This window comes from Anomalospiza imberbis, chromosome 33 (genome assembly GCF_031753505.1).
Source record: "Anomalospiza imberbis isolate Cuckoo-Finch-1a 21T00152 chromosome 33, ASM3175350v1, whole genome shotgun sequence".
NCBI classification, from domain to species: Eukaryota; Metazoa; Chordata; class Aves; order Passeriformes; family Viduidae; genus Anomalospiza; species Anomalospiza imberbis.
Genome location: NC_089713.1, coordinates 908,298 through 928,757, shown reverse-complemented (window position 1 = coordinate 928,757; position 20,460 = coordinate 908,298). Strand labels below are relative to the sequence as shown.

Genomic DNA, 20,460 nt, shown 5'->3' with positions numbered 1-20,460 from the left:
GGAGTCCCACCTCTGCTCCCACCATGGGGGTTTGTTTGTGTCGGGCTGGCTGCCCCAGCCCCAGCCCCAGCCCGGGGCACGGTGGGTGCTGGGGGCTGTTGGCAGGGCCAGGAGCCCACTCCCATTTCATCACCACCCCAGCCCATCCCTCCAGCCCTGCCAAAAGCAGCCTGGCAGCCGACTGAAGGATCAGCTGCATCCGCCCCAGCAAAGGGGGAACCTTTGGTTCCTGGCCAGACTGTGCAATGCCCAAATCTGGGAGCATCCCCCTGCGTGTGGACTCACCTGCAAATTCCCTGTGGAGCCTGGCTTTGGAGAAGGTGCCAGAATCGAAGTCCATCATCCTCAGCTGCCGGTGACCAGGTGGAGGAAGAGGTTGTCATCCTTGATGTCGTCCTCGCTGTCCCCAGCAGCAGCAGCCCCACCTGGTACAGCTTCTCCAGGGGCTCCTTCTCCTTCCCTGGGGGTGAGCCCAGGCTGTCAGGGTTCTGCCCAGGGCCCAGAGCTGTCAGGGAACCAGGACAAGCAAAATCAGCTCAGATGGCGGCCACCAGTGCTGGGCAGAGCAGCTCAGCTCCAGCACAAGGGCTGCGTGTTCCCATCTGATGACCCCTGGGCAGTGACACAGGCAGGACAAAATGTCTGGGTTCCTTTGCTTCTGATTGCCAAGGCATGTGTGGAGCTGCAACTTACCAGGGCCTTGCATCAAAGTGTGCCTGTGGCTCTCTCCCTTCTTCTAGGGCAGATGAATATCCTGCAGCCAGGGATCACATAACAGCTCTTCTAACGAGGGCCTGTCCGAGTGCAGCATGGATAAACACCGCCTGATCAGATCTTGGCACTCTGGGCAGAGAAACCAGAACCCGCCGGTCAGTTAGAGAAGGCTCCTGTTGGCTTTGCCCCACTATTCCCGTGCCCAGGCCATGCTGGATGTGCTCAGAGCTGGGCCTAAACTTCCCCATCAATTCCCTGTTTTGGAGGAGAGCAGGAGAGCAGGACATGTGCCACCTCCTCAGCAGCTGCCAGAGCAGGATGCTCACGAGCTGCTGCTGTCTCCCAGCACTGCCATTGCCGCCGTGGCCAGAGATGAGGATCCACCTTGAGAGAGCCGTTGTGGCAGCGAGAGCTGATGGTCCCAGCTGATGTTCTGGCTCCTCCTGAAAGGGTGCTCCCCGCAGACCATTTGGTGCAGCAGGATGCCCAGGGACCAGATGGTAGCTGGCTTGCCGTAGTAAAATCGAAAGTGGGTCCATTCTGGGGGCCTGTATGACCGTGTTCCTGTGGAATACAGATGGGGTTCATCAGGGGGATGCTGCTGCTCCCAGAGCCTGGCCCCAGCATCCCTGGGCGTGTGGGGGCTGCCCCAGTGGCACACGGGGTGACTGCTGCCCTCTCGCCAGCACCTGGGACTTGTGTACAGACTTGGGGTAGGAAAAGAAGCCACTGGGGTTGGAAGAGGGCAGCAGAAATCCTGGCAAGGCCCAACCATGAGGAGAAAAACCCACCCAGTGCTTGGGAAAACCATGCCTTCATCCTCCCTGCCTGCACTGCCCAAAAACATCATGAATCCAAAACAAACCAGGTGAGTGGAGCAGTCCAAGCCCTTTCGCACCTGCACACCAAACCGGCTGGGACACAGCTTACGGCCCCCCTCTCTGCTACCCCCACCCACCTGTGTTTTTGTTGGGCTGGCTGCCCCAGCCCCAGCCTCAGTCCTGGGCAGAGTGGTGGGCAAAGGCTGCCAGCAGGGCTGGAAGCTGGCTCCCCACCCAGCCCTGCTCAAATGCAACTCAGCTGAAATCTCAGTGCCATGAAGGCCAGCAAAAGGGAGAATCCCCGCTGCCACAGCCAGCTTGGGCTGTGAGATGTTGGGCCATGAGATGCCAGGACCGAGAGCACACCCCTGCATGGGCTCACCTGCAAAGCGAGTGTAGGCTGTGTCTTGCAGGTAGGTGCCACAGCCAAAGTCAATCAATTTGGCCTGCCCAGTGGCCAGGTCAACCAGGATGTTCCCTGGTTTGATTTCCCTGTGCAGGACCCCGCAGCTGGTGCAGTGCTGCACGGCCTCCAGCACCTGGCGGAACAGATCCCGCGCCACCTCCTCGGACAGGAACCCCCGTGCCCGAATGAAATGGTGCAGGTCCTGAGAGCACTCTGGGCGTTCCAGCACGATCAAGATGTCGTTGGGGAGCTCAAGCCACTCCAGCAGCTGGACGACACCGGGGAAGCCAGTGGAGACCTTCTCCAGGAGCACGATCTCCAGGGGTGCGCTGGTGCCGTCGGGCTGCGGGAGGAGCACGATGCCATCAGTGGGGCTGATGCCATGCCGGGGGTCAGGAACCCCTCACCCAGCCCGGGATGCTCTTCGCCCTGTGCTGGCCCCACGCCCGCTCTCCCTCGAGGTGTCCTGGTGGCTGCCACCCTGCCGGGCCTCGGCTCATCCCCGCCGGCACGGCCCGGCTTCTGCCGCTGGCCCCGCTCACTCACCAGCTCGCCCCAGTGCCGGACGCGGTTCCTTGGCACCCTTTTGATGGCCACCTGCAAGCCAAGAGCAGCAGCAGGCTGAGCTCACCACCCACCCTGCGCAGCCCCAGCTCCATCGCCATCCTCCTCCCCCTCCTCTCCCTCCTCCTCCTCCTCCTCCTCCTCCGCCCGCCGCCGGCCCCGCCGCTCACCGGGGCGCCGTCCGAGCGCCGCGTGGCCGCGAAGACGCTGCCGAAGCCGCCGCTGCCCAGCAGCGAACCCAGCCGGTACCGCTCCTGCAGGGCCTCCTGCGCCTTCCCTGCGGGCGGGACGCGGCTGTCAGCGCTCGGCCCGGGGCCAGGAGCGGCCCCCGAGCGCCCCCCGACCGCCCCGGGCCGGCCCTCCCCAGGCGTTCGCTCCCGGCAACGGGACAGCGGCGGCTCGGGGGCGGCGGCCGCGCTGCCGAGCGGCGGAGCTCGGGCCGGGGAAGCCGCAGCGGAGGCGGCGGCAGCGGCCGCGCCGCGTGTGTCCTCCGCGGGGCCCGGGAGGAGCCGGGGCCGGGGCCAGGCTCGGGCCAGGCGGAGCCAGAGCGAGGCGATGCCGCCCCAGCCCCAGGCACCGATGCCCGCCCAGAAGCGCCACCGCCAGCACGGCCAGAGCCGGGCGGAGGCGAGACCCCGGCGGGACGGCCGGGGGCGGGGATGGGGCAGCCCCGCCCGGAGCCGGGGGCGGGCCGGGGGCATGGCCCGGCCGGGAATGGGGAGAGAGAGAGACTGGGAGAGGAGGGGACAGCGGGAAAGGGAGAGCGGGAGACGGTACGGGACAGCGAGGGAAAGAGAGGAGAATCAAGAGGGAGTCTCTGCTTTGGCTGCTGCTGCTGCTGCTGCCGCCGCTGCTGCCGCCGCTGCTGCTGCTGCTGCAACTGAAGCTCCGGGGCCGTTTGTCCCCGTGTCCGTTTGTCCGTTGCCCGCTCACCCCCACGCCCAGCCCCCCGCTCCCCGGGGGCAGCCCCTGAGCCTGTCCAAACACGGGAACTTTGCCGTGTTCAGCCCAGACCCAGAGTCTGGACTCCTGCACGGGGGCAGAGGTATCTCCTTGGTCGCTGCCGTGCATTGTCCCCGCTGAGGATCAAACCCTGTCGGGGCACATTTCCTGGCTGAAGGATTCCCTGGTCCTGGCCCTGCACTTAAGGCTCCAGCGTTGCTTTCCAGTGAATACTGGAAGGCAAACTGTGTGGCTCATGGTACTTTAGAGTGTCTAGAACTCGCTAAGTCACTGATCTTAGAGGTGAGATGCATTTGGAATTAATGGGATGGAGAAGTAGTGCAAGATGGAAAAAGGCAGCAGAGAAATAAATAGAGGAAAACATCTTGGACTGTTTCTTTCAATTTTCATTTCACTTCTGGAAAGCTGTTTCAGTTTTCCAGGAATCTTCTCCACAGTCCTGTTTGCTCTTCTCAAGAACCTTTCCTGGAGAACCAGGTTGAGCTCCTGTCACAAGATGTGCCACCACCTGCAGCTTCTCTTGGCTTTCCACACCATGTGTGCAGCAGGACTCTTGCAGCCAAGCAGGACCAAGGTTTGGAGAACTTGACAGCTTGTCCTTTCTTTTCCTGGTGAGCTGGGGAGTTGTGCCATTGGTGAGGTTTTCATTGTGACTGTTCCAGCCTTGGGAAACAGGAGGTGGAACCAGGACTTGTTAGGGAATACAAGCCTGACTGAATGCAGAGAAGGAATCTCCAGAGCCTGCAGCCAGAAATGGAGAGTTGTGTGATAATCATTCCCACATCTCCATGGACACCTGGAAAGTGATCTAGAACATGAAAATGGGACAGAGGGAGTTTGTTTCTGTGTTCAGTTTGGGTGATTCTACATCTCCAGTGCTGGTATAAATCAAGAGCACAGTCAGTTCATGATAAGCACCAGAACAGGCTGGACCTCTGAGAGTAGGTGATGGAAAGAATTTGAAAAGGAGAAATGCAGGGAATGACTTGGTGGACTTTGTCTGGAAGAAGGGTATTTTTTTATTATTATTTCTAGTCCATTGCTTCTGCTTTTGTCCTTCTTACAAGGCCATTTGCATCCCAGATTCCTCATGAAATGAGATCCCTGAGCTTCTGGAAGTGCCTGAAAGATGCCCTGTTCTTGCAGGGACACTCAGGCTGAAACAGGAAGCAATTTTGAAGCAATTGTATTAAACAAAAACCAGTTCTTAAGCAGAGATTGATGTCACTGCCCCCGACCAACCACCATGGGCAAATCTCTGGCTCAGCCTGGAGCAGTGACCTTGAGGGGGTGTCCCCACTGCAGGGAGGAATCTCCACAGCCCCCAAGAAGGGAAATGCCAGGAGACGCTGCCATTAAAATTTGGATGGGGCTTTTCTAGTCTGAAGTGCTGCCCTGTCAGTCAGATGTGCCCAGGCTGGGCCAGCTCAGCAGCTCTGCAGGAGCTCTCAGTGGTGTCACTTGGTTGTTCCTTTCTCTGGGGATTTTTCCAGCCCTGCCACAGCTTCAGCTCCCTCTGAGGATGTGGAACTTTGGGATGGAGGAGTCAGGCTGGTTTCAGCATTATTCACCCCAACAGCAGCGTGACCCCCCTCCTTCATTTCCCACTGGGGCTTTGCAAACAGGGCCTTGCAGGAGTGGTTTGAGCCCATTGCACGCAGAGCCTCCTGCTCCAGCAGGAACTGCCTTTCCTGTGCCAGGAGCAGGGCAGGTCCCGCTGCAGGAAAAGCCCCAGGCCAGCCCCAGCACAGGGAAGGCCTCGGGCACAAGGGCAGAATGCCGTGCTGGGAGCTGTGCCAGGGAGAGCCTGAGGCACCAAAGGCGCCTTGGCAGCAGCAGCTGCTTGCAGGGCATGGCCAGAAGCCTCCCTTGGCAAGCCGGCCTGGTGGCCAGCACTGCAGAGCTGCTGCCTCAGGGCTCATTTCTGGCTGGGCTCTGCCCCAGCCCACAGAGTGTGACCTCAGCCCTGCCTCTGCCACGGCCCTTGTGCCTGAGCCCTGCAAAGCCCAAAGGTCACCTGTGCCCCCCTGGCTGTGCCAGCCCCTGGGGAAGGGGGAGGAAAGGCAGAGAAGGGGCTGGGTTTGGCTGTGGGATGTGGGGTCCAGCAGAGACCATGAGGAGTCGAGGCAGTGGATGGAGTGCACTGAGCAGCCCCTTCTGCCCCTGCAGTCCTGGAATGGTTTGGATGGGAAGAGCTCTGCAGTGCTCATCTCATCCAAACCCCGCCATGAGCAGGGACATCTTTCACCAGATCAGGTTGTTCAGAGCCCTGTCCCAGCTGGACTTGAATGTTTCCAGGGACGGGGCACTGACCACCTCCCTGGGAACCTGTCCTGGTGTATCACCAATGTCATCATCAAACATTTCCTCCTTATCTGTTCTTATCTGAACCTCCCTTCCTTTAGTTTAAAACCACCCCCCTTTGTCCCGTTGTGACAGGCCCTACTAAAACCTTTGTCCACCCTTGTATTTCCAATGAGCCGGGTTTCCATGGCAACTGCCAGGACAGGTGACCCAGGTGTCACCCCCAGTGAGGGCTGCCATGGAAACAGTGCCCAGCACTGCCCCTTTCTGTCTGGCTGACCTGGCCTTTGGCCCTGGCCCTGGCGTTTGCTGCTGGTTCCGCGGCGCCTGACCGGCCAGCGCGGCACAGGGCAGGTGGCCATGGCACAAGCCCCCAGCAAGGGATCCCCTCTGGCTCTGGGCAGTGACACCAGCCCTGAGCAAGGGGCCAGGGCAGGTTTCCATGGCACCAACCATCACAACGGCTCCAGGAGCAGAGTGACTCTTGCCAAGGAACTTTGTGGTGCCGTCACTTAATATTAAATCTGGTCTTTGCTGATCCCTTGCTGGGGATTTTTTCAGCGCTCTCAAGCCCTCGTTGGTAACAAGGTGAAGGAGCCCTGGCCCAGGCTCTGGCCCTGGGGGACACGGGGACGCTGCCGGTGGGTTCCTGTCCCCCTGTCCCACCCCCAACAGCCCCGGCCCCCGTCCCCGTGTCAGGCTCTGGGGTCGATCTCGTGGAACATCCTCTGGGGGAGGCTGCGGCGCGGGGGGCGGGAGGACCTGGGGTTACAGGGGACCCCGCAGTGCACGAGCAGCGTTGGACTTCTCTGGGGGAACTGGGAGGGGGGGCTGGGGTGGAGTGACCTCCCCAGTGACCTCACACAGCCCCTGTGACGTCACACAGCCCCTGTGATGTCACACAGCTCCTGTGATGTCACACAGCCCCCTCTGAGATGTAACAGGCCACCTGTGAATTCATACAGGTGTTCTGTGATGTCACAGCCTGCTCTTTGAGGTCCCAGTCTGCTCTGTGATATCAGAAAATCTGCCCTGTGAGGTCACAGCCCAGCCTGTGATGTCACAGACACCCTGTGATGTCACAGCCATCTCTATGATGTCACAGCCACCTTTGTGATGTTATGCAGTCTCGTTGTCATGTCACAGCCTGCTCTGTGATTTCACAGTCAGCTCTGTGATGTCACAACCCACTCTCTATTGTCTCACCTTCTCTGTGACATCACACAGCTGCTCTGTGATGTCACTGAGCCCTTTTCTATGATGGCAGAGTCTTCTCAGTGGCTTCACAGCCTGTTCTGTGATGTCACACTGCCAGCCTGTAATGTCACAGCCGACTTTGTGACATCACAACCTCCTCTGTGATGTCACATCCTGCTATGTGATGTCACATAATAAACCAGTGATGTCACAGCCAACTGTATGATGTCACAACCTGGTCTGTGATGTCACACAACCACAGAATTACAGAATTGCTGGGTTGGAAGAGACCTTTAAGGTCATCAAGTGCAACCCATGCCCTAACACCACCTCAGCTAAACCATGGCACTGAGTGCCACATCCAGTCTTTTTTTAAACACATCCCACAATGGTAACTCCGCCACCTCCCTGGACAGACAATTCCAGTACTCTATCACCCTTTCCATAAATAACTTTTTTCCTAATATCCAACCTAAATTTCCCTTGGTGCAGCTTAAGACCCTGTCCTCTGGTCCTGTCAGTTGCTGTGAGGAGAGAGACCGACCCCCACCTGACTGCAACCACCTTTCAGGGTGTGCGGAGAGTGATAAGGTCACCTCTGAGACTTCTCCAGGATAAACAACTCCAGCTCCCTTAGTCATTCCTCACAGGACTTGTGTTCCAGACCCCTTATAACAGATAAGAGAAGTCTCTTTGTTCATCATTAAACAGGAACTCAGGCAAAGGAAGAGGTTTTTTGTGAATAACAGGAAACCCGAGGATATGCTGACTCCTTAGTTTGATGGTACAACGAGGGTCGGGAGGTGTGTAACCATCTATGGAAAGATTGTTACAGGGTCATAAACCCCCAGCGAGGAAGAGGAGGAGAGCCTTCAACCAGACGACCACCAGAGAGCAGGCGGTGACCCCCATAGCAACTGGAGGCACACGCACAGAGTACTCCCGGAAAAGCCACAAACGCGGAAGAAGGTGGAGAATAAAGGACCGTGGGAAAAGGGAAGCGGTGTGAGCCTTGGCGGAGCACTGACTCCCCGGCTGCACCCAGCGCTGTTTGCTTGTCATTGCTTGCTGTAATCAATAAAATTCTTTTTATCAATCCCTAAAGGATCAGACAAATTATTTACTTTAACTTATAACACGCGTTCCCTGCTCTTGCTGCTGCCCCATCTTCAAAGCCTCTCCCTCAGGCTCTTCCTCCTGTGCAGAGCAGCTCTCCTGGACAGGGACGGCAGATGGCACAGCTGGGAAGCAAAGGGAGCACTGAGTCAGTATGGGGACGTTTTCCTTGGCAGCAGCTGCACTTCCTTCAGGGAAGGGAAGATCTCACAGCCTCCCCAGGAGGGTTAGAAAGAAAAAGCAGCCGAGCGGGCCAGGCTGTGGTGAGCGCAGCCGCGGCGGGACTGTCCCGCAGCCCCGGCAGCCCGGCACGGCCGGCACAGCTCCCGGGCCCTGCCGGCACAGCTGCCTTGCCCAAGGACAGCCCCTGTGCCGGCCGGGGCAGCTGCGCTGAGCAGCCCCAGCACGGGCAGGGCCCGCTGCTGCCCCGCCGGGCAGTGCCCACGGCCACAGCCCACGCCACCCTCAGCCCCACCCTGCCTCCCCGGCCCTGTGGCCTCACCCGGGCTCTCTCCAGCGTGGCAGCAGCAGGTCCCCGTTCCCTGCTCTTGCTGCTGGCCTTCAGCTTCTCCCTGCTGGCTCCCGTCAGTCTCCGGCTGTCCTCGAGGTCTCCACTGCAGCTGTGGCAAAAGCGGAGGCTCTGCAACTGGTTCCAAGGCCTGGCAGAGCTGCAGTCCCGGAGCCCTCTGTGCTCCCTGCCGGCCCCCTCCATCCCCTCAGCCCCGCCATGCTCTCGGCAAAGCCCCAGCCCCCTTCAGTTTCTTCAGCCCCTCACAGTCCTCTCAGCCCCTCAGTCCCTTCTGACCCATCCCGTCCCCCTAGACCCGCCACCCCTCGGCCTGTGCCACTTCCCTGTCACCTCAGTGCCACCATCGCCCTCGGCTGCCCCACAGCCCTCAGCCCCAGCAGCACCTCAGGGTCACCGTCCCTTCAGCGTCACCGCCCCCTCAGCCCCCTCAGTCTCACCGTCCTTCAGCAGCTCCTCAGGGGACAGTGCCTGGGGCCACCGGCAGCTCCCACCGCTCCAGGGACACCCGGGGCTGGAACTGCTGCTCCGCCCGGCCCGGCCGCCAGCTCGGACCCAGCACAGGGAGAGGGGACACAGGGGGCACGGAGGAAAAGCAAGAGGTGAGGGAGGAAGCAGAGCAGGGGAAGAGGTTAAAAAGAGGCCTACGCCTATACAGATGTATAAAAAGAGGCCTACACCTATATGCATGTGTAAATGTAACTACGGACATCTACAACTATAACTGCACATCTAAAAATGTAAATATATACACCTAAAACTAAAAATAAATTAACTAGACAAATCTCTATGTAGATAGATAAATATAACTACATAAACCTATAAAGACAACCTCATATATCAATAAATAGAACTATACACATCTAGAAATATAACTAGAGACAGAGGAATTCTACCTGCCCAATGGTCACAGGCTCTCCCTCTGTCTCTTCCTGGCACACAGGGCAGCCCTCCTGGACAAGTTGATCACATGGGATCTGGGAAGCAAAGGGAACACTGAGACAATACTGGCCCTTGTTCAAGCGCCCCTTGAGCACCAATTGTCCTTCTATCAGGGACATTAAAAGATGGCCTGAAAGGCAGACTCTCACTTGGCAATTTGAAGCCTGCTCTATAAAGAACAGGGATCCTTCCAAGTTTTCAAAACGGAACTGTGTAAAGTATTTAAGTATTCTAATAAAGTCTCAGCACCCACAGTGCAAATGGCACCCACGAGAGCTTGAAACACAGACAGTCCCAGTGACACAGAGACCACAGTCCTCACTGAAATGGCTGAAGGCTGCTGGGGGCTGAGGTATGAACCAGACTGAGACACCCAGCTTGGTGGCACAACTCCCACAAGGTCAGGTTTATTCCCTGCTCTCTTGCCACAGCAGAGGACTCAGTGCCCAAGCCTCTGGCGAAGCGTGGAGGGCAGGGCTCGGGCAGGTTGTGCATGTGCCTTTGAACTAAAGGCACCAGGAAGCACCAACCCTGCAGACAAGAACTCAACTCTTCTCGTCTCCCTTCCTGCCAGAGGCAGGCTCAGAGCAGCCGTCTCACACCTCTCTAAACCAACGGGGGCTCTGTCCTTACCAGGCTCCTCGGGCTCTGGGGAACTGTTCTCGCAGCTCTCGGTGCCAGATGAAGTTTCCTCTGCTGCAGCCCCGTTCACAGGCTCCCCTCCTGAAGACTCAGGGGCAACATTCATATTGCCCTTGAAAGAACAATAGAAAAAAAGAAAACTAAAGATCATTCAGTATTTTGCTGGAATCACATCAAGGATACGGTTACTCTCCTTCTCCATGTAACAGCGTTCAAAAGCTTTCAGCCCAGCCTCTTCCATTGCCCTCCAATGGGTTACCTGAGCAAAGGGAGACCTTTCAGGCAGGGATCTCCTGATCTCCCGGATCATTTGCTCGATGGCAAAGCCAAGATCCACTGGTGGCAACTGCTCTTCACCAGGTGCATTCCAGGCTGAGCTGGAGGCCGTCGATGCTGCACAACCTGCACTGCCAGGTGGAGCGCTGGGGGCTGAAGTGCCCGAGGTGGCTGCAAGAATCCAAAGACATTGGTCACACTCCACAACGTGGCTCTGGGACACAGATCTCTGTTGCTGCCTTGGATCAACCATCACAGGAAGCAGGCAGGAAAACCAGGCAGAGAATCTTTTGCCTTTCTAGGTGCCCCTTCTAAATAAGCTTGAGAATTTTGGGCCGAGAATGACAGAGCCTTGTGGAAAAATACTCCAAGCAGTCACTTTTCATGACCTTTTGGAGAAAAGCAAGGCTACAACTCTTTTCCTACCTCGCGGGTCGTGGGCTGGGGGCTGCTGCTCCCTGTGGAGCTGCTGGAAGCTGCAGGGCTGGATCCTGAGCACCTCCCGGTCGATGGGAGGCAGCTGCCCCCCGTAGAGCTGCTGGAAGCGGCTGCGAGGCCCCTCCCGCCCGAGCGGCAGCAGCGGCTCCCCGTAGAAACCGAAGAAGCCGCAGGGCGGGATGCGCAGCAGCTCCCGCTCGGCGGGCGGCGGCCGCTCCCCATAGAGCTCCTGGAAGCGGCTCGGCCCCTCCCGCCGGGCCGGCACCGGCCGGTCCCTGTGCAGCAGGTGGAAGCCGCAGGGCGGGCGCCGGGCGAGCAGCGGCCGCTGCCCGGGGGGCGGCTGGAAGCGGCCAGGCCGGGGGCTGCGCAGCTCCCGCCCGTCCGGCAGCGTCCGCTCCCTGTGCAGCAGGAGGAAGCCGCTGGGCGGGCGCCCGGGCGGCAGCGGCGGCCGCTCCCTGGAGAGCGGCTTGAAGCGGCTGCGCCCGTCCCGCCCGTGCGGCAGCGGCCGCGCCCCGGGGAGCTGCTGGGAGCCGCGGGGCGGGCGCCTGCGGCCCTCCCGCCCCGCCGCCGGCCGCTGCCTGTTGGCCGCGCTCCGGCGCCTGATGCGGAGCAGGAGGTCGGGGCGGTCGCGGCGAAAGCAGGGGTTGCTGTAGTGGAGCCAAGCCCCGGCATCGCCCGGCGCAGCTGAGCCAACCCGGCCCGGCACCCTGCGGAAGCCGTAGCGGTAGAGCTGGCGCACGAAGCTGCGGAACTGCGTGGCCCTGAAGGTGTGCGGGGCCGGGCCCCGGGCGTCGCCCGGGCTGAGCAGCTCCCGCTCGAAGAGGGAGCGGTGGATGAGCAGCCCCCGGGCCCGGCTGTCCCAGCGCACGGAGCGGACGCGGGGGCTGTTCGCCAGGCGCCACAGCTTGGCGGGGAAGGCGCTGGCTCTGAGCCCGGCGGGCAGCGGCAGTTCCGCCATGGCGCCGCTCGCCGGCTGTCGCCACAGCGGCCCCGGCGCAACGGCCGCGTGGGGATACCATAGGGACAGAGCCAACGCGGGGATTTGGAGCCTGGGGGTGCTGGCACCAAAGTCCTGCTCTTGAGAGGGGTGCAGGGACACAGGGGCTGTCAGAGGACAATGAGAGACAGGGGACATGAGGCCATAATGGGCCAAGCAAGATCCTGCCCAGCGTGGCAGCAAAGACATTTCCTCCCCGTGGCCTTGGCACTCCAGGGCACCCCAAAAAGGGCCGAGGAGTCCTGTGTGTAACCAGGAGGGATGACTGACATCACTGTGGGTCCCGGCATTCCCCAGTCCCTTGCTGGCCGTTCAGTGCACACTGGGGCCGCTGGGCATGTGTGGAACATGGGGATGGGGTGCACAAAATTAAAGGGGGACCCCAAAGTGGAAGGAGTGGAAGCCAAAATCGCTGGGTGGAGACCCCCAAAACGGAGGTGTGAGATCCCAAAATGGAGGGAGGAACCCACAAAATTGGGGCAACGCCCCAAAAACCCACATGAAGCTGTTCTCTCCCTTCATTGTTTACCAACAAGAGTTCCATCTACCAACTCTAATTTCAGCAAATAATTCCAAGTGTTTTAGCTGAAACTCATTCTGAGCAAACTTTGTAGAAGTGATCACAGAATCACAGAATGTTCTGTGTTGGAAGGGATCCACCGAGTCCAATTCTGAAGGGAATGGCTTGCTGGCAGGGTCAGCACCAAAGACACCCACCCCAGCTTAAGGAAGAAGTGTCATTGACTGTAGGGCAAAGCAGCACAGAAGTACAAAAGGATAAGCTAAGCAATGCACCTGATTATTACTAGAAAAGATTGCCTGTAGGGATTCAGAAAGATACATCACCAGTTACCCTCACACTTGACCGTTGTCCTGACACACACGTCAGCTGGGGATGCCCTGTCACACCAAGGGATTGGAGAAGCACTCCCAGTAACTGGGAATTCCTATGTGGTTCGCCCACCCTCAGGCGAGGCCGCCAACTTTGCGCCAAGTGAGAGGGCCCAGATTTTATACTGTTGAATAAACAAGCTACCACAACTTCTAGTGTGGGAACATCTGGTTTCATCCTCCTCTTGGCCAGGGCTCAGGGAGGAACTAAGGGAGTTTGCTTTGAGCCTACACCTTCAAACAAAGCCAGATAGAGATGTGATAAATTAATATGATTTGTGCCAATAATTGTAACTATATCGATATTTTAGAAAATATTTGTTAAAAAGTAATAGGGGAAAGTGATATGTAATTAGCATCACAAAACAGCTGTTTGCAGATGCTCATAAGATCCAGGATGGAGTACAGAGATATTTTCGCACAAACGGCCTTGGGAAGGACAAAGCTGGGAAAAACTCCAAGAGTAGAATTGACATTGAGACAAATGAAAGTCCAGGCATCTTCTTCTTAGGTAAGAATGGCCTTGAAGACAATTAAGCTGCCCATATGGCCCTGGGCGCAAGGCTGGTGCCCCCCAGGACATGGGTGCCATCCACGGTGGGGCACAAGGGGAAGGCTGAGGAAGCAGAGCGCAGAGACTGTGTGGGGGAAATAACAATTTTTTTTTTTTCTAAAAATAAGGAGTTGAAGAGCCTTGCTAGTTCTACTGCAGGTGGGGCCTCTTGCAGGGGTGGGGAGAGTTTGAGGCCTTTCTCTTTAGGGACTGCCGGGGCCACCCAGGCAAGCAGTGCCTGCCTTGGGTGGGACCAGAGGGTCTGAGGCTGGTGCTCTGGACAGATGGATCAGAGGGACCTGCCTCATCCTGGGGCTGGTCCTGCTCTGGGGACACCGGCACAACTGGGGGATGGCTTTGACCCCTGCTGGGCGTGGCCTCCGTTGTGGCAGCTTCCTCTTCTTCCTCTGTGGGCACTTGAGGGCTGCTGGGTAGAGTCCAAGAGCTGGGTCTGGGGCTGTAAGGACTGGAGGAGTTGGGGTTGTTTGGGCTGGAGAAGCTGGGGGAACTGTGGCTGTTGGGTCTGGAGAGGCTGGGGGAGCTGGAGAAGATGGAACTGGAGCTGCTGGAGCAGCTGCTGGCTGCTGGGCTGTCATCCTCATCTGTGGCAGCGTGGGAGTGCAGCAGACTCTGGGCCCCTGAGCTGCAGTGTCTCACAGTGATGTCGATGGTGCCCTGGACCAGTGGCACTGTGTGTTCCTCCAGGAAGCCCTGCAGACTCTGGATCATGTCCTCCTGGTCTGGCCCACACACACAGAGAACATACAGGATGGCACTCTGTGCTCCTTGCCATCCACCACTGCTCCCTTTGGATGGCCTCCATCCTCTGGTTCAGCCAAGTCCGCACAGGGTCCAGAAGTTCCCGTCGTTGACGGAAAAGTCCTGCCCAGACCTTGGGCAGGACACCGCCGACAGCTCTGGCTGGTGTCTCCTGAGGAGAAGAGGGATGGGCCGGCACAGGGCCATGGGGGTTGTTCTCGTCCTGGCCGCCGGGAGCTCGCTCTGATGAGCTCGTGGCTGCTGGCAGCTGCGCAGGGGCTGTGATGACAATCTCTAGAGAGTCACCGGCATCATCAGAAAACCTGACAGTCTCTATTGCTCCTCTGCACAGTGGGCATGATGGATTTGTCTGTGCCCACCGCAGGATGCAGCTCCGGCAGAACTGGTGGCCACAGGGCAGAGTAGAAGCCACGTCATCCCAGGTGTCCTGGCAGATGGCACAGTTGCCATCTGTCTCTGTGGCCATATTTGGCTGCTGCAGCATGTTGGGGAGGGCTGAGGATCAGGAGCTGCTCTCTGTTGCCGGTGTCACACCCTGCATGAGAGGGGAGGAAGGAGAAGGACACCCTCCCACCTCCCTAAAGCCCTGTCACCTGCCCACGTCTTACCAGGGGACGTTTCCTGTCAGTGCTGCAGGTACGCTCTGCCCCAGCCAGGCAGGGCTGGGGAAACCCTGCTGGTTGCTCTGGGACTGGCACTGGGACCTGCCAAGAACAGGCACCACTCAGCACCAGAGAAACCTGGCTTGACCCTCCACACCTCGCAGTCAGGCTCGGTAGGAGTTCAGGCCAGAGCCAGACTGGCACCGGCTCTGCCCACGTCTGTATTTAAGCAGCGAGGGGGGACATGTCACAATCCTGCGCTCGGTGATGTCACCCTCCATCAGGAGGCCATGTCCACACCAGTGCATGTTGATAGGAGAAAGAAGAAAACTTCTGCACTTCCATATTGCTCTGCCTTGGCCACCTGTGTCATGTGTCCATGGCCGTGTCTCATCCCTGCTCCTGACACCTTGCCAAGGTTTTCTGTGAGGAGCGGAGTGGTGGGAGCTGCCAGCATGAACGACCTGTGGCTCGATGATGTCTCCTCCTGTCACTGCCTTTCTGTGGCATTGCTGGGATTTGGAGAACCTGGCTGCTGGTGGCCAGCCCGGGGTGAGAGTGTCCCCCCCCGTGGGACAGGGTTGTGTCCCTGCTTCAGGGAGAAGCAGGAAGGAATGTTTTGCTCCAGCCCCATCCACTCCTGCTGGCACTTGCCCACAGTGCCGGGTCCCTCTCCACTTGCCAAGTTTCTGTGTTTCTGGAGTTCAGTGCCTTTGTGCTCCTTTCTAGAGCCTCAGGATGGACCTGGAGTTGCTGTCCCAGCAGAGTGGGGTACAAGGGCCAGAGGAACCCTGTCATGACTCTGGAGAGCCCAGGACCCATCACCGCGTGGGCCATGCTGTGCCATCATCCCTTCCTGCCTCTGGCTGTTGTCATCCCTGAGAGTCATCAGCCCAAGCAGTTCTTTCTTCACTTGGAACTAACTGCTCCTGGTTTGAGGCTTGGCTGCTGTGAGGCAAGGATGCTGTGTGCAACCACCATGTGGCTCTGCCTCAGGGTGCAGAGATCTCTCTTCAAACCTGTGCAGATGGAGGATGTCCATTGCCATACTTTGGTGCTTAACAATACACATGGAAAAAGACGGAAGTTTGTTCATCAGGACTTCTTTGTGTTGTTATGGGGAGGGTGTTTCTCCTTGCTTGAGAAAGTGCCTCTTAAAATATGCAGTTATATTCCATTTCATTTGGAATTGGACTTTTAACGGTCTAAATGTGCAGGCAGCAGCTGGAATTTCAGAGTACCAAAATATTCCCTTTTTCCTGGGGTAACTAATGCACCCCAGGAGGTGCATTTCATGCTTTAAGAGGAGTCTTGGCCAAGGTGCTGGTTTGATCTTGAGTTCCTTGCGCATCTGTGGCCCAGAATATCCCCCCATTAATTTGCTACCATGATCCCATTTAATTTTTTGTCTTTCCTGTCCCGTGGGCCCTGAAATGATGAAATGACAGAAAGGGTGGGGATGGAAGGGACCTTTAGAGATCACCTAGTCCAAGCCCCCCGCTATGCTCGGGGCCACTCTTCACTAGCCCTCGCTCCTCAGACCCTCATCCAACCTGACCCTGAACACTCCCAATGAGGGCACATCCACAACAGCCATGGGCATCCTGTTCCTGGCTTTCCCGCGAGCAGAGGGGCAGAACTCCCTCCCTTGACCTGTTGGACATCCCTCTTTAGACACAGCCACAGAGGGCTTTCAGGGCTGCAAGAACACAGCTCATAGCCAATGTTTCCTTCTCAGGGATCTCCCAGTCCTTCCCCACAGGGCTGCTCTCAATCCATGCATCACCCCTGCTGTTCTGCTAAGTTCTGGAACATGCCTTTCTAAAGAGGAGGCATTTCACACGCTGGGAAAAAAGTTGTAGGTCTAAGGAAAGGAGGCTGAGCCAAGGGGTGGCATTGAAATACAGGTGGGGTAGACATTCCTCTTTGATGAGAGGAATGGTTTGCAGGTTTAGGGTGCAAAATGTAACATTTGGGGAAGGAGAAAAAGGCACAGAAATTCAGGCTTTCAGCAGCTGAGAGGTGGCAGTAATAGAACACGCAGCAGCTGGTGAAAGCCATCTCTCTCCTTCAGGTTCTCGCTGTGTGGGAAGGTGCTGGGAGTTGTGGTGGCTGCACTCACCCTTTGCTGGGAGGATGATCTGTACCAGGGGAGAGCAGAAAGCTGCCATGGTGAGCAGAACATGCGCAGAGCATTACAGTTCAGAGAATGATACTGCCCCTGAAGTGCAAAAAGCTTGAAAGCATCTCATTCTGTGCAGCACTGTTGTACAAATTTTCTCTTCTAGAACATGCCCCTTTTCGTATTCTGCATATGAATTATCTGTTTTTATTGAATACATGGGGTTTTTTTCTTAAGGTTTTTGGGAGAACTCTCAAGTTTATTTATATTTGCAATTTACATCCAGCATTTATACAGGTTTTTTAAATTGTTCCTTTGTAAATACTTGGGCAACCATTTTTTATTCCTTTGGGATATTGTGATTAGTATTCTTAGAAAGAAAACTTGCTGAACAAGTGTGATAACACAGAGAGCAGGAAAACAGAGATTAAAAGAAATGAAGATTTTAAAATTCCACTGTGCAGAAGAGACCCACAGACAACCACTGTAAACACAGCTGAGAGATTCAGCCTGGAGTAGAGTGGAACTCATTCACTGAAGATCTCTGGTGCACAGGAATGCAAAGACTGAGGAGAAAAGGAGAAAGTCATTCAGTCATTTAGACTCCTGGAAGCATTGTCTAGAGATCTAAAAAGCTATTACATTACAAACCTAAAACATCCCCAAATGGATTGATAAGTGTGATGTGCACATCTCTGCTGTTTTCAGAGTCAATGAAAGTGACAATTAGGAATGGGAACCCAGATGTTTATCTCCATTACTCTAATTACACCTTAGCAAGGCACTTTAGGAGCTGAGCACTAACATTCTCACCCTGCTGTATTTCCTTTACATTTGAATACAGGCTGGTAGAAGAAGAGATCTGGCTCTAATTGCTCCCCAAGTTAGCTGTTGCACTTTCAGGTTAGGAGTACCTGTAAAATTCAGTTAATCACTCTCTCTATCCATGAATATTCCACTACTGAACTGACATACAGAATCATCCTTTTTCTCTTTGTACCTTCCTAAGTGGTGCCCTAATTAACAGGAGATTTGTGTAAATCACACAGGGAATCACCAAAATTGCTGAAATTGACTCTCAATTTCATTAAAAAGGCTTCTGAGAAAAGGCTTGACAGGATCACTAAACAAACGGAAACTTGGAAGAGAAACATGCATTTTAGCACTGATCAAGAGAAAATAAGAATAAATCCTGTCAAAATTGCAAGTAGGAGATAAGGAGAAAGACAGGAAGCACAGGGAGAAAAAGGCCCTGTCAGATGACCTGTGGAAGGTAACTTTGTGCCCCAGCACTGTTGAGGACGTTCCCTGCCATTGGTGCAAGCAGCTGGAGACATAAATACTGATGGATTTGGGGGCCACAATCTTGGTAGTGCAGTGTCGCCGTCGAGCAGGACGGGAACGAAAATGACTCCAAATCAAAGGCAAAGAGAATGAACTCTGATTTATTTCAAATGCACCACTCTATTTATAGAGAACATCGTGTGGACTAATTTCATTGGTCCTAGAGTAAAAACATCTCACACCATTGGTGCGCAGTGAATGACGCACGGTGGCAGAACCTATCTATAAACAATGTGAACAACAAGAGAGATTAGAGAATTATTTACATTCTCTCCCAACTGTCTCCCAGGCTCTCGCCTGGTTAGAAAACCTTCTCTCATTCTCTCTGACTGAACTGAGAATATCCACAGAGGACATCGTTTGGGACCAGCTTTTCTTCCAGTGGGGGATGGCGTCAGGTGGGTCCCGTCTGCTTGGCATGGTGGGATCAGAGCTTTGGGGAGATGGCAGCGAGCACAGGAGCATCCTGCTCTGGGCAGCTGCCGAGGGCTGGATGTGCCGTGGCTGGCTGCAGGCTGGGCACATGTCCTGCCCTCCTGCTCTGCTCCCACAGGCAGCAGGGATGGGCAGCTCTGGGCACAGCTCTGGGCACGGCCAGCATGGCCTGGGCACCGCGGGTGGCTGGGACAAGGGGACAGGAGCCTTCAGCTGACGGGCGCTTTCTGGTTTCTCTCCTTGCAGCCGGGCTCTGCGGGTGCTGAGGCTGCTCTGGGCTCTGCCAGGGCTCTGCTGGAGCTCAGCACCGGGCCGCAATCAGCCAAAGAAGAAATGGGGTGACCTGCAGCACAGACCTGCTGGAGCATTTCAGCAACACAGCTCAAGTTTGCAGAGTGTACGCCTCCCAGGGAAAACATGACACCACCCAAAAAATAAACTTGTTCAATAGCTTCTGAAATGAAATCAATCTGGGATGACCCCAAATGACATTTTGCAGCTTGCTCAAGCTGTAGCTGTCTTTCTCTGAACTGTTCTGTCCCCCACCTGCCTTGTACTTCCCAACTGCTCCCTCTTTTACCCCAGTGAGTTTCTAGCCCATGGCAGTCTCCATCACACTGTTGCATTCCTTGGTGCCCCTCACCATGAGGAAGGCCGAGCCCCAGGCTTAGGGACTCATTCTGTCACAGGCTGAGGAGCAGCAATGTCTCAGAGGTCCAGTGGGATTTTAGTGTCATTCAGAGCTGCTCTCCAGCCCTCAGCTCTCCTCACTGCTGAGTTCCCACTCCCTTTTCCTCATCCTTGCAGCAGGATGAGCTCTGTGAATCCCCTTGAGCCTCCCCACTCTTCCCAGCCCACGCACCCACCTCAGTTAGGCTGAAGCTGCAGCTTCTCTGTCTCCTCTGGCACACCAGTCCAGTCCCCTGTGCGGGGAGCCCCAGCCCCAGAGCACAGCACTCAGCAGTGCACTCCAGGCTGGAGCAGCTCCCTCCCAGCCCCAGCCCAGCGACTCCTCCAGCCCCGGGGCTTGGGGCACTCTCAGCACCCGCTGCTCCAGCCACCGCTTCTGCTGGCCCAGACAGCAACACCCAAACTGGGGCTGATCCCGAGGGAGCAGCAGCAGGGGCTGGATCTGATCCCTGACTCTGGGGCAGGGCTGGACAAATGACCCCCCAGCAGCAGCAGCACATGGATCTGACTTTCAGCAAAACCCCTGCCACTCTTCCCTCCCGTGTGCAGCGGTGTCACAGCAGCCTGAGGCACCTGGGAGCCCCCAGGGCCAGCAGGGACTTGAGATGGCAGCCCTGGGCTCCTGGAGGTTGTGCAAGGAACGGAGCTGGGGATTCCCTGTCCATGGGGAGCTTCCAGATGGAAAAGGCTGCTGTGCCCAGGCAGCTCCAAGGGCAGAGAAAGGAGGGTCTCGACCATGGGATCCGTGCCAGTCCCACAGTCCTGGGCAGCAGTCACCGAGCCCTGGGGGAGCAGAGGGCACAGCAAGAGGGACAAAAGCAGGCAAGGTCAGAGACTGGAGAGAGCCAGACCCGGGAGCAGGAGCCGCTGCTCCATTGCACTCTTGGAGAAAGCTCTTGGCTGGTTCAAAGCGCTGAAAGGCGTGCAGGGCAGAGAGGAGGCCACCCCAAACACTGCTCCTGTTTCCACAGCCTCCCCTCTCCGTGTCCCAGAAGGAATTGGATGGACTGCGTTCTTCTCCCCGAGTCATCCGGTTCAGCACGAGCAGCTGAGCACCAGGAGCTGAAGGAGCTGAAGCCTCAGGCCTCAAGAGCTGGGCCTGAGGAGACTTTGTGAGCAAATGAATGCTGCTAACTT

At 56.8% G+C, this 20,460-nt stretch overlaps 3 protein-coding genes across 3 annotated transcripts in view; 1 reads left to right on the top strand and 2 right to left on the bottom strand.

Annotated features, from left to right (window-relative positions):
- The window catches only part of LOC137463965 (zinc finger protein 208-like), a 1,270,300-nt gene that overhangs the window by 433,783 nt on the left and 816,057 nt on the right, over positions 1–20,460 (top strand). The gene's annotated exons all lie outside the window — the stretch shown is intronic.
- The window catches only part of LOC137463966 (zinc finger protein 271-like), a 1,077,684-nt gene that overhangs the window by 442,225 nt on the left and 614,999 nt on the right, over positions 1–20,460 (bottom strand). The gene's annotated exons all lie outside the window — the stretch shown is intronic.
- LOC137463989 (serine/threonine-protein kinase pim-1-like) lies at positions 551–2,606 on the bottom strand. Its single transcript, XM_068175323.1, has 4 exons — positions 2,580–2,606; positions 1,918–2,284; positions 1,099–1,278; positions 551–843 (listed from the first exon to the last, which is right to left on the bottom strand). The coding sequence occupies exons 1-4, from the start codon at positions 2,604–2,606 to the stop codon at positions 737–739; spliced, it is 681 nt and encodes a 226-aa protein (XP_068031424.1). The 3' UTR covers positions 551–736.

Coding starts and splice junctions, on each gene's coding strand:
- LOC137463989 (XM_068175323.1), bottom strand. CDS start 2,606: ATGGCGATGGAGCTGGGGCTGCGCAGG. Junction 2,285..2,579: donor TGGAGCTGGGGCTGCGCAGG/GTGGGTGGTGAG, acceptor CTCCTCCCGCAG/CCCGACGGCACCAGCGCACC. Junction 844..1,098: donor GCCACAACGGCTCTCTCAAG/GTGGATCCTCAT, acceptor TTCTCTGCCCAG/AGTGCCAAGATCTGATCAGG.